An 11786-nucleotide genomic window follows, 5' to 3' on the forward strand; every position below is an offset into this window, starting at 1 on the left:
TCTTCTTCTTCTTCTTCTTCTTCTTCTTCTTCTTCTTCTTCTTCTTTTTTCAAGACAGGGTTTCTCTGTGAAGCCCTGGCTGTACTGGGCTCACTTTGGAGACCTGGCTGGCCTTGAACTCAGAAATCCGCCTGCCTCTGCCTCCCGAGTGTTGGGATTAAAGGTGTGTGCCACCACGCCTGGCAAAGATTTATTTATTTATTTATTTATTTATTTATTTATTTTCTGTAAGTACACTGTAGCTGTCTTCAGACACCCCAGAAGGGAGCATGAGATCTCATTACGGATGGGTGTGAGACACCATGTGGTTGCTGGGATTTGAACTCAGGACCTTCCAACACAGCACTGTCTTCAGTCCTGGGGATGGGGTGACTGGTAATACCTGCAGGAAAAGGCATTTGACCACATGATGCAATACAGGATATGTCATATAAAAGCTCAGAGTAACTATATATCATGCACTATGCACATATATAAACACATATATGTAAAACTACATTTCTTCTTCCTCCTCCTCTTCTTCCTCTTTTTCTTCTCTTCTTTCTTCCTCCCTCTTCTTATTGAGACTGGTTTTTGCTGTTTCTTCGGCTGACCTTGAATTCTAAGGTTCAAGTGATCCTCATGATCCATTCTCTCCAGATGCTGGGAACTACAGGCAAGCCTGTTCATAAAGCCTCATTTCTTCTATTTACAAAACCCAATTGGTGGCTGAAGCGATGGCTCAGTGGTAAAGAACACTGGCTGTTCTTGCAGAGGAACTGGGTTTGATTCCCTGCACACCCATGTGACATCTAACCATAACTACAGTTCCAAGGGATTTAATACCTTCTTCTGACCTTCACTATGGGCACCAGGCACACGTGGGGGAACTTACATGCAGGCACAACATTTATACATGTACAAAAAGAAAAAACCCAAAACCCTCCATTCCTTTATCTTTTGAAAGAATGTCTAAAATGTCTACAATCACTACTTAAATGACTCACCACAAATACAAAAGGGGAAAACAGCGACTGCATTTCTGCAGTTTGTACAAACACACTTGCACATAGACAATGCAACCAGTACCCGCCAAATGGGAGGGTCAGAGCCTGTGAGACCAAGCCCCACACACAGGAAGGCGTTTAGAATCCTGTTAAGTTCCATTCGGAGAAACCACAAGATTTTAAAGCTGCTATTGCTCTGGAGATTTAACTCAAACATTCTGGGCAAGGAAGCTAAAGTCCAAAAAGATAAAACAATTTACAGTCTGCATAATTTGGCTTGGTGTTAGGCCCGAAGGCTGGATCTTAGGGAGAGGATAGTCTCTGTACCTCAGTTTTTGCTCTACCCTTGAAGGTCAAGCTGGATTATTATTCGTTCTTTCAATTTTGTGCTCTTCTTTTTCCCTAGGATAATTCTGATCAAGTTGACTTCAGCCTTCTTTCCCCTTGTTTTGTTCTGTCCTTCGCTCCTGTACTGTTTTTTTTTGTTTTAAATCGTCTTCATTGCAGAGACTGCTTGTTTGTTTGCTTAATCAGTATATACAGTACCAACGAAGGTCATTATCTACCCACCCAAAAGCTCCAGGACACGGGGCACTGCCACGAACGCCCGAGCAATGAAAAGGTGCACTTGCTGTTCTCCAGCGCTCACAGGCCACGTGCGGCAGGAGGGGCTGCCTTCTGATTGGTGGTGGTGGGAGTTTCGCCTGGAGGGCGGAGCCACCTGTCTGTCCATCACCACATGCTGGGCGGGGCCTGGGCGGGCCGGCCTAGTTGTAGGGCAGAGCCAGAGCAGCGGGACCCAATCTCTGCGCTTTGCCTCGCCTCGGCCGGCGCTCCTCCAGTGCGGGCCGCGAGGCGACGGTTGCCGGGGCGCGCGCCGCCCGTTCCTCTTTCCCGTTGCGAGCGGCTGGCGCGCAGGGAGGCGGCCCCCAATCCGGCCGGGCGCCTCCCACTCTCCGAGCCGCCGGGGAGCCGGAGGATGGCGGCGGTGACAGCGGCCGCCCGGGAGGAGGCGGTGCGGAGGCCGCGGAGCACGGCAGCGAGCGGCAGCGGCCCGTCGCGGCGGCCCGGCAGCGACCGCGTCCGCACGGCTACCTGAGCGGCAGCCGCGAGCTGCGTCCCGCCTCTCTCGCTTGCTCGCTCGCTCGCTCGCTCGCTCGCGGCCCGGGGCGGCGCGGACATGGGCGCCAAGCAGAGCGGCCCCGCCGCCAACGGCCGCACCCGCGCCTACTCGGGCTCGGACCTGCCCTCCGGGACCGGCGGCGGCGGCGGGGCGGACGGCGCTCGGGCGGCCCGGTTCGCGGCCCCGGTGTCCGGCGCGCAGCAGCCCAGCGCCTCGGCCGGCGCGGCGGCTGCAGCGGCGGCGGCGGCCTCGGCCCCGGCAGCGCCCCGTAGCCGCTCGCTCGGCGGGGCGGTGGGCAGCGCGTCGGGCGGCCGCGCGGCGCAGTCGGCCTTCAGCATCCCCAGCGCTGGCGGCGGCGGCGGCGGTGGCGGTGGACCGTACGGCTCACAGGACTCAGTGCACAGCAGCCCAGAGGACGGCGGCGGCGCTAGGGACCGGGACCGGCCGGCGGGCGGGGGCCCTGGCGGGCCGCGTCTGGTGATCGGCTCGCTCCCGGCCCACCTCTCCCCGCACTTGTTTGGAGGTACGGCTCCCTGCCCTGGCAGCGGCTCCCCAGCTAGGGAAGCGCACCCCCTCCCCCTTGCAACGCGGTGAATGGAACAAGTATTGTTTTAAAACAAACTGACGAAACAGCCTCGTGGTTGTAGCTTTTAGTACCAGGAAGTCGGGGGAGATCAGTGGCTGAATGTAGTCCTGCCCCGGAGCTGAAGGGCGAGCAGTTTTAAAAGGCCCAAAGCCAGAAGGGACTCACGTGGATGTTTGAGTGTTTGAAAAAAGGAAGTTCTCTCTCCTTTGGATAGACTCCTAACAAAGCTGTGATCCTTGCGTCTCTGTAAATAGCCCTACCTACTTACTGGGTACTTGTTTTCTGGGTGTATGTGTTAATGCAAAGTGTTGCTTCACCCCCAGGAAACTGCTACTTTTACAGTGTGGCTAATGTCACTACTGCTTAGTTTGAAGCGGATTGTAGAAAAGTTCAAGAACAGTTATTTAAAGAGATAATCTTTACAATGATCACAACAATACCTATAGAGGCAGTAATTGGACAAGGTCTTTCAAAGAGCCGGTGTTAACTAGAGTTAAGGACCAATTTAGAGGTCAGTGATGTGCTTTTAATGTTGTTTGAAACAGGAGAAAGGGTGCAGTTGATTGTGAAAATGTGAACTTAGCCGCATATTGCCACCTCCTTTCGGTATGTGACTGCTATTGTACATTCACACTTAAGCACAGAATGATACATCCCTTCAGTTGTTTGTTGGTTTTTTTTTTTTTTTTTTTTTTTTGGAGATAGGGTTTCTTGGCTGTCCTGGAACTCACTCTGTAGACCAGGCTGGCCTCGAACTCAGAAATCCACCTGCCTCTGCCTGCCAAGTGCTGGGATTAAAGGCGTGCGCCACCCCGCCCAGCTCATCCCTTCAGGTTTTAAGACCGTTTTATTCATGTGATTGAAACTGTAAGAAATTTGGTTAAGCAGAGTGCTTACTGATTTGTGTTCCAAAGCAATCAGAATCTAGTGTTAGTTTGTGAGAATGTCGTGTGTAGTTTCTACCATCTTAATATTTTGCACCCTTGGTATGAAAGCACCTACCTTTATTATTTTTAAGTGTTTTTATTTGTTTGTTTTGTTTCATTTTGTTTTGCTTGTGAGGTTCTGGGACTGTAACCTAAGTTACTGAGCTTGTTAGGCAAGCTCTTTACCACAGAGCTAAAACAGCTAGCCTGACACTTAAATAACTTGCTTTATGGTAAGTTCTGCAATGTCAATAATTACAGCAGTGTTTCTGAAAGTTGAAGCATCTTTAAAAAAAAAAAAAAATCTTGCTTTTGAGGAAAAGAATATGTCCTTACTGTGATTTGAGGCACTGTAGTTTCCTGAGAATTGGAGAGTAATGGTACATTTAAAAAATATTTTTATCTTTTTAAAATGAAGTTTCACTGAGCAGTTATCATCACCAATAGGAACAAGAAAAGGGACTAGGAAATGTCTATTTCGAAGTTAATATTTTATGTACTGAATACTACTTTTATTCAGTTTTTCTCAGGGTGGATGATTCTCTTTGACAAGAGTCGTCAGTATGTATGTTTTTATTTTGTTAAAGTAACTGTTTGGAACAAGGCAGCTAGCTGGCCTTCCTGCTATTCCTAAAAAAAACTGGCAAGACCTATTTGCCAAGTGTTGGAATGCAAGCCTTTTTTAAAAAGCTAATTCTTAAAGTTGTGTACCTAGTGTGTAGTTCTTTAGTAGTCTTGTTGAGTTAGGAAGATAGGTTTGGTAGCAAGACAGTGACACCGGGGACCCTGGGGCAGCTTTGCTCATCCAGATCTCTGGTGAGGTTGAGGCTTAAAGTCATCAATTGTGTGGAATGGTTTCAACTTTTTCCTCCAGTTCATTAAGAACTATTACAGACATGCATCATTCTTGGGACAGTTGAGAAAAGTAATCATTTATGTGAGAAACTTCAGTTGACAAAGGCCTAAAGAGGATCAGAAATGACCTTACTTGAGAAGGGATCAAAATTGTGGTGACCTTAAAATACTTGTTGATGCAAACAGTGAAGTCCATCCTTAGGGGCTTTACTTAATGAGACTTGTATGTGTATGTTGGTGGGTGGAGCCATGAGAAAAACTAACTGAAGCATGTTTCTAGTCCTTCTGAGATGGAAGGAGCTAGATGTTCTGCCTTAAGTAATCATACTTGATTCTTTACATTAATTTCAGTTTACTATGTTTTATATCAGTGCGTTTATTCAGTTACAGTTAAAGGTTGGGCATATGCAGTGTTTATTGAGTTATGAATTGTTAGGGCATACATAATGGACTCCTAACTGAAAACTAAGAAAGAGTATTTCTAAATCAACAGAAAGTGCTTATTATAACTCTATAAAGCACTAATGTCTATGTTGTTTCTAAACTAGAAAGTATGCTACTAAAAATACAAGAATCATACCTTGTAGACCCTCAATGCTCTATATTGAAAGAGAAAACCTAAACTGTCACTCTTTAAATTGTTTTGCATTTAGCAGTGTAGCCAGTAGATTCGTAAGCTTCTCTATGGCAGTGAGTTGCCAAACTGAGTGAGGTTTTCTGCGATTGTTGCCCTTTGCTCTCTGGGGTGTATGGTTTGGCTGCACACATTCTTTTTTTTCTCTATAGAGAATTAAGTGACTGGAAGGGAGGTTAGTGACCAGTTATTTCAGCTTGTAGCCATTGAGTTCTCATGGAGATTAGGAGATAGTTAGAATTTGTGTGAAGTTTTTAGAGCAAGCAGGGCTGTCTTGTTTTCATTTACTCCTAGACTGCTGAGGTGACTACTGTATATACAGTGAACACAAGTCCTCTTTCTCTCGATACCAATGATATTCTGGTTCTAGATTTGTTATTAAACTGGTCTCTAAGAGCATTGTTGACATTTGAAAGCCTTGATATCTTAAAGAGGATTTGTTTGCCAGTATTTTCCCACTACATTGCTGATGTTCAAAAAACTGTTCATAGGAGTGGTAAAATAGTCTTTTCTGATGTAGCTGTCAAAGGAGGTGACTTAGACTGTTAAAATACCTCAGTGAGTGAAGATTATTCTAGAGAAATCCTGTGGACTTGAATACTGTATCTGGGTCTGGTAGTAAGATTGTACAGTGAATTACTTTAAGACATCGAACCAGCAGCTCCTCCTTGCTTTTGGCTGCTTAATTGTCTTGAGCTTATTTGGGTGTGGCGTGCCTGGGAGTAGTTAAGCAGCCTGTAATTCAGGTGTCTCCGGTTATTTATATTGAAAAAAAACTGAGCCATCATTTAAAATTGTGTGTGTTAAATAAGATTTGTATTCCTAGGAAGATTTATTTAAATTAATTTTCAGCACAGATGTTAAGTTTTATGGAGTTGTTCTCAGTCACTACTTACAATAATTACAAAATATTTGAATTTGGGAGATTGTAGTTATTTGTTCTCCATTCAAAAACATGAAGTATTCATGTTGAGTTTGGCTTATTTCATTTAACAATAATTCTCCATTTCTGCCCATTTTCTGAAAGTGATATGTCACTTTAAAAGGTTTTATTTCATGAATGTGAGTATTTTGATTGCTCATATATATCTTGTACATGTTTGTGCCTGCTGCACAAGGAATTCATATGAGGATGTCAGCTCCCCTGAAACTCAAAATTGTGAGCCAGAAGTTTGGAGCTGTGGTGTGGATATTAGGACCTGAACCCTCTGCAAGAGGAACAAGTGCTCTTAACCGCTGGCTCCTAGCTCCAGCTTCCTAATTGCGTTCTTTATGGCTGAGAGAACCAACTCCACTGTCAGTAAATTATATCATATTTTACTCATTTATTGAAGGAGACCTAGACTATTTCTATAACTTAGCAGTCCTGAACATGTCACTGGGAACGTGGATGTGCAGTTATCCCTGTGATACACTGACTTGGATTTGTTTGGGTATGTTCCCAAGAGCAGTGTTGCTGGTTCATAGGGCAGTTCTATTTTTAGTGTTCTGAGGAACTTTCCTACTGATTTCCGTAGTGACTTGTTAGCTTAAGTTCTAGCAGAGGAGACCATATTTATTCTATCTCAGGCTGAGTGCATCACCTTTACCATATCGCTTAGTGCATCTAGGCCTGGGCTACACTCAAGGGGGGAGGGAAAGGTTTAAGCACTAGAAAGTGAGAATTAAAAGTGGTCATTCTAAAATCTGTTTATCACATTGAGTATAGACTTAAGTTGATCAGCTTAACTTAAATAAACCTCACTTGTTATTCACTTTCTAAAAGTATGGTCATTTATGTGGCAAGTGTAATAAATGACCTTGACTCTTAGTCCTTTAAGAGGTGCATGTAGTGTCAGGAATACAAACATACAACTTGCAAAATGCTTGTTAACTATATATTGTGGGAGTGGGGAGAATGCTTCACAAAGGAAGTCACGTTTGAACTGTTTTAGAAGAATTTAGAACTTTTGGTAGGGATCACACTGTAGACTTTGTGAAAGTCTACAGAAGCTTGGCATTTTGTGGAGCACATCTGCATTACCCAGTTGGGGAAGGACTAGTGAGCGTAGTCTAAAAGAGTAGAAAACTGGGCTGGTTGCTGGGATGGAGGGAGCGATTATGGAGTGGAGGCTTGTCTGAGGTTTCTCTTTTAGTAGAGTTGTTCTGATGACATTCCAGCACATTGAAAGGAGCAAGTCTCGGGGCTGGGACAGAACGCACCTAAGTCCTGGAACAGAACTTTTAGAAAGGCCCTGTGGTGTGTCTGTTCCAGCTATCTTGGTCGTCTAGAACAGAGTCGTGGTGAAGGTGAGCACAGGTGGAATGCCTTGTGACATGGGCAGGGATTCTTGGCTTTGCTCTAAAGAGCGATGACACAGTGGTGGCCCCCATGTGGGCATAGACAAAAATCCAAGTCAGTGATGGCTGTGGACGAGGAGTGGCTCAGAGGTAGTAATGAGAGGTGGCAAGACACATTTTACATTTCTTCTGTTCTTGGAAACTTATTAGAGAGATGGAATTATTAGAACCCAAGATCTACATTTGATCAAGGTATATGATTTTTGTTCCAAGGGTTCAGCCTAAAGCATGGCATTTTATAGTAGAATAGTAAACACACCTTGAGTATGCTTTTCAAAAACAACAAAGTTAGGAAATAGATCTGAAGTTAGGTGAAATAATTCAAGTTTCAAATATATTCAATCAATAATTATAACTTGAGTAACTAAGATTAACCTGAACTGTTCACTAATTTATCTTATTTGCATATATGTAAGCAGGGTGGGGCATAAATTATATGTGTGAGTGTGTGTGTNTGTGTGTGTGTGTTATATACATACATATTGAGTTATTGCATGTGATTTATTCCTAAATGTGAGTTTTTAGGTTGAACAATACATTCCATTTTTATTGATTTTTGTATCACTAGCTTTATTTATTGCTTTCGTTTTCATTTTAGAGTTACATTTGTTTTGTAGCTGCTTTATTTTTCATGTATTCTCTAATCGTTAAAACCACAATTGGGCTCTCAGTACATGTAATCCTTTTCCATAGCGTCTGCATGCTCCGTGACTTCACAGTCACACTCTCACTGTCTCAAGAGAAATCATGGTTGGCACTTGGTGCCTGGACACTGTTTAAAGTCTGGCTTTAACATTGGTATGTGGCAGCTTTGGTGGTGTTTTGCCACTTTTTGTTAATAGAAGCAACACTATAAAGTAGAAGTAGATTGCATCGTGGTCAGAAAATGTTAAGAACCTGTAAATGGGGTGGGGGCTGGAGAGAGAGAGAGAGAGAGAGAGAGAGAGAGAGAGAAGCGCACACGTTTGCTGTTCTTGCAAAGGGTTTTGGTTTGGTTCCCTGTACCCACATGGCAGCTCAAAACTGCCTGTAACTCCAGTATAAAATAAATAAATTAATTAAAAAAAATCTTGTTGGGCAGTAATGGTATCCACCGTTAATCCCAGCAGTCAGGGGATAGAGTCAGATAGGTCTCTCTGTGAGTTAAAGGTTAGTCTAGTCTACAAAGCCAGTTCCAGGACAGCCAGAACTGTTACACAGAGAAGAAACCCTGTCTTAAAAACAAAAAAGGGAAGAAACATAGCTCAAAATAGCATTAACTAAGAAGAAGTAAATTTGTTTGTAGTCAATCCTAGTCGGTCTTCTTATCTAACTGTGCTTCAATCTATTTTTCTTCAGTGTGTGTTTGGGTGGGGGGCATGTGCATGCAGTGTGTGAAGGTCAGAGTTCAATGCTAGATGACTTTCCTATTGCTTTTCAACCATATTGTGTATGTGGGATTATGCCTTCATGACAGGGTGAAGTGGAAACTTAAGAGTTCATTGGTAAGTCAGTTGTGTTTTGCTGGGACAAACATGTGAAGGAGCATTTTGCTGAATGAAGCAGACATAGGAGAAAAGATGTCCAAAGCAAGCACATGAAAGGATGTGTGATGAGGATTCTTTGCTAACAACACTAATGCATTGGCCTGCCTTACGATGTGTAGTTGAACTCTGTTTGTTGGGACTCCTTAAAGAGAAATGCACCAAAAAACTTGTGGTGGTGTGCCTTGGATTTTTGCTGCTTCTGTGGACTTGGCAGAGTGACATCAGCTGAGACAGCCGCACGTGCAAGACTCTCGTGGAGGACATGTGATGTTTGGAGGGCATATAGAAAGGACTCAGTGGACAGGGATGGGAGCTGAACTAGACTTGCTTATTGAGTAAGCTGTGCAGTGCTTCGCTTCACTGAGAGAGACACAGCTCCTGGCGTTCCTCCTGGTCCCTCCTGCTGACTCTGGCTGAGGCCAAGGCCTGGCTGTCTCTGCTGGGTAGTGCCACCTCTGCTGATTTGTGTTTGCTATTCCAACTCTACTGAGCTGAACTGCTGGTGTATCTGTGAAGTGTTTGCAAGTGGATCGAGCTGCCAGTGCTAACCTGTGAACTGAACTGCTGATTTCCAGACAACACAGAAGGGAGTTGCTCCAAAGAACCTTTCTAAACAGGTCCACTTCCTCCGAATTCTTCTTTCTCACTACCTCTGGTAGGTGGTGGGCTAAAAGGAACCATCGTCAAAAATAGATTTTGAGCAGGGCAGTGGTGGTGCATGCCCTTTAATATCAGCACTTGGGAGGCAGAGGCAGGCGAATTTCTGAGTTCGAGGCCAGCCTGGTCTACAGAATGAGTTCCAGGACAGCCAGGGCTACACAGAAAAACCCTGTCTTGAAAAAATCCCAAATAAATAAATAAGTAAATAAATAAATAAATATTGAAAACGTTAAAGTTACAACAGGGTATGTGGATAATGTGCATGTGTGTGGGTAATGTTCATATATGTGGAAGCCAGAGGTTGACACTGGGTGTCTTTCTCTTGTCATTGTTCACCTTTAGTTTTAAAACATAGAGCTAGCTTTTCTGTTTCTGATAGACTAGCTGGCCAGCATCGCAGCATCTGCCTATCTCCTTCCTGTCAGCAGCAGGGTAACAAGTCTATCTCACTCCTGTGTGCTAGAGATCCAACCTCAGAAGGTAGCGGACTCTAAGCAAGTGCTACACACTGAGCCATCTCTCCAGCCTCTCCACCTTGCTTTTTAAGACAGCTTCTTGCTGGACCTGGAGCTCACCTGGAGCTGGGCTAGGCTCTGGCTGCCAGCAAGCTCCAAGGATGCGGGGCATCCAGACTCAGGTTTTCATGCTTGTGCAACAGCCAGTATGTTGACTGGCCCATCTCTCTAGTATCTACTTTTTATGTTTTTACGTTTCTTCATAATTCTCTTCAGACTATTGATTTATGCTTCATAGCACATTTGCTGTGCCAGAGTTGTAATAAAAACTTTGCAGATATTGATTGCTTCCTAAGATATACTTGAAGGCTACATTATGATATTTTAAAACAGGATCACTGGCCACTAAAACCATTGTCATTTAAATCATACAAAAATGTACTCTAGAAAAAAGTAGTATGCTGTTGGTGTAAAATCTATGTTATCTTGACTTACTGAACAAAGACAGGCGATGTTCTTTGAGCTCTGTAAATGAGATGGTCATAGTTGCCTTAGAAGGAGAGTAAAATACACTGTGCTTAGAGCTTGGTTTTTGTTTTTGTTTTTGTTTTTTTTTTAGCATTTTTATTGTGAGATACAGCATCCTTTTTTTGAGACTCCTGATAATGTGCTTATACTGTGTTTTGTATGCACACATGTGTGATGCTGCTGTGTATGCCTTCTCCCCTCCTGACTATTCAGTTACTAGTTGCTCTCACTCTTTGTTTAGCTTTTTGGGTCTTTGGGGGGGGGCATTTCCCCAAATATGTGATGGCTTGTTTTGACTGGTCTGTAAACACTAAATTGAAGCACTTGTAAGCTAATTAGAAGCTTTCTGCACAATTAATCATCTGTCTGAGCACTTAGGAATGTCAGTGTGTGTTCTCTTGGACTTGGTCATATCTTCCAGAACTGGCTTTTCTTACATCTAAGAAGTCACCATCCACATGTACCCCCTGCAAAGACTGCATGCAGGCCAGCCTCATACTTGTGATTAATACTTTGATTTGAGGCTTCTGAGCGCTGGAGTTACAGTTCAAAGGTAGATTTATTTTATGTATACTTCTATCTGTGTCTGGGTTACGATATATGCAAATGGGTGTTGGGTGTATAGATGTGTACAGGAGGGTGTTCAACTCCTGGGAGTTGTGATGCCTGCTTTGTCCGTGGATCTTGGAATCCAAACTGGGACCTCCTGATCTAAGTAGGCGCTCTTGACCTCAGAGCTGTTTCTCCAGCTCTGGAAGACATGTTTGTTTTTTAAGCCTTACTTTTAATTTTATGTGTGTGAATAGCTGGCCTGTATCTATGAAAGAACATCTGGTGCCTGCTGAAGCAAGAAGAGGGTGTCATATATATCCCTTGGAACTGGAATTGTGGGAGACTGTGGAACCAAACCCAAATTCTCTACACGATTAATAAGTAATAAGTGCTCTTGACCACTAAGCCATCTCTCCAAGCCCCAAGACATAACTTTTTATTCCCATGTTACAGGAGCATAGCAAGAAAGATTTAAAAAAAAAAAAAAGTGTTGTTGTTTTTTTTTTTTTTTTTTTTTTTTTTGGTTTTTCGAGACAGGGTTTCTCTGTGTAGCCTTGGCTGTCCTGGAACTCACTTGGTAGAAGGTACTCCAAACACAGCATCTCTAATAGAACT

The 11786-nt window shown here is 43.8% G+C and overlaps 2 protein-coding genes across 3 annotated transcripts in view; one reads left to right on the forward strand and one right to left on the reverse strand.

Annotated features, from left to right (window-relative positions):
* Positions 1–978: 978 nt before the first annotated feature.
* Positions 979–2168, reverse strand: LOC115063401. The gene is made up of 2 exons (XM_029535275.1): positions 2151–2168; positions 979–2118 (listed from the first exon to the last, which is right to left on the reverse strand). The coding sequence occupies exons 1-2, from the start codon at positions 2166–2168 to the stop codon at positions 1549–1551; spliced, it is 588 nt and encodes a 195-aa protein (XP_029391135.1). The 3' UTR covers positions 979–1548.
* Positions 2063–11786, forward strand: part of Znrf2 (zinc and ring finger 2) — a 78108-nt gene continuing 68384 nt past the window's right edge. Inside the window, exon 1 of one of the 2 annotated variants that reach the window (XM_021190693.2) lies at positions 2063–2632. In XM_021190693.2, coding sequence (XP_021046352.1) covers positions 2167–2632 — 466 coding nt within the window. In that variant the 5' untranslated portion in view covers positions 2063–2166. The remainder of the gene's footprint in view (positions 2633–11786) is intronic. The other variant, XM_029534905.1, reaches the window with a different exon arrangement.

Source organism: Mus pahari, chromosome 2 (assembly GCF_900095145.1).
Source record: "Mus pahari chromosome 2, PAHARI_EIJ_v1.1, whole genome shotgun sequence".
In the NCBI taxonomy this organism is placed as follows: Eukaryota; Metazoa; Chordata; class Mammalia; order Rodentia; family Muridae; genus Mus; species Mus pahari.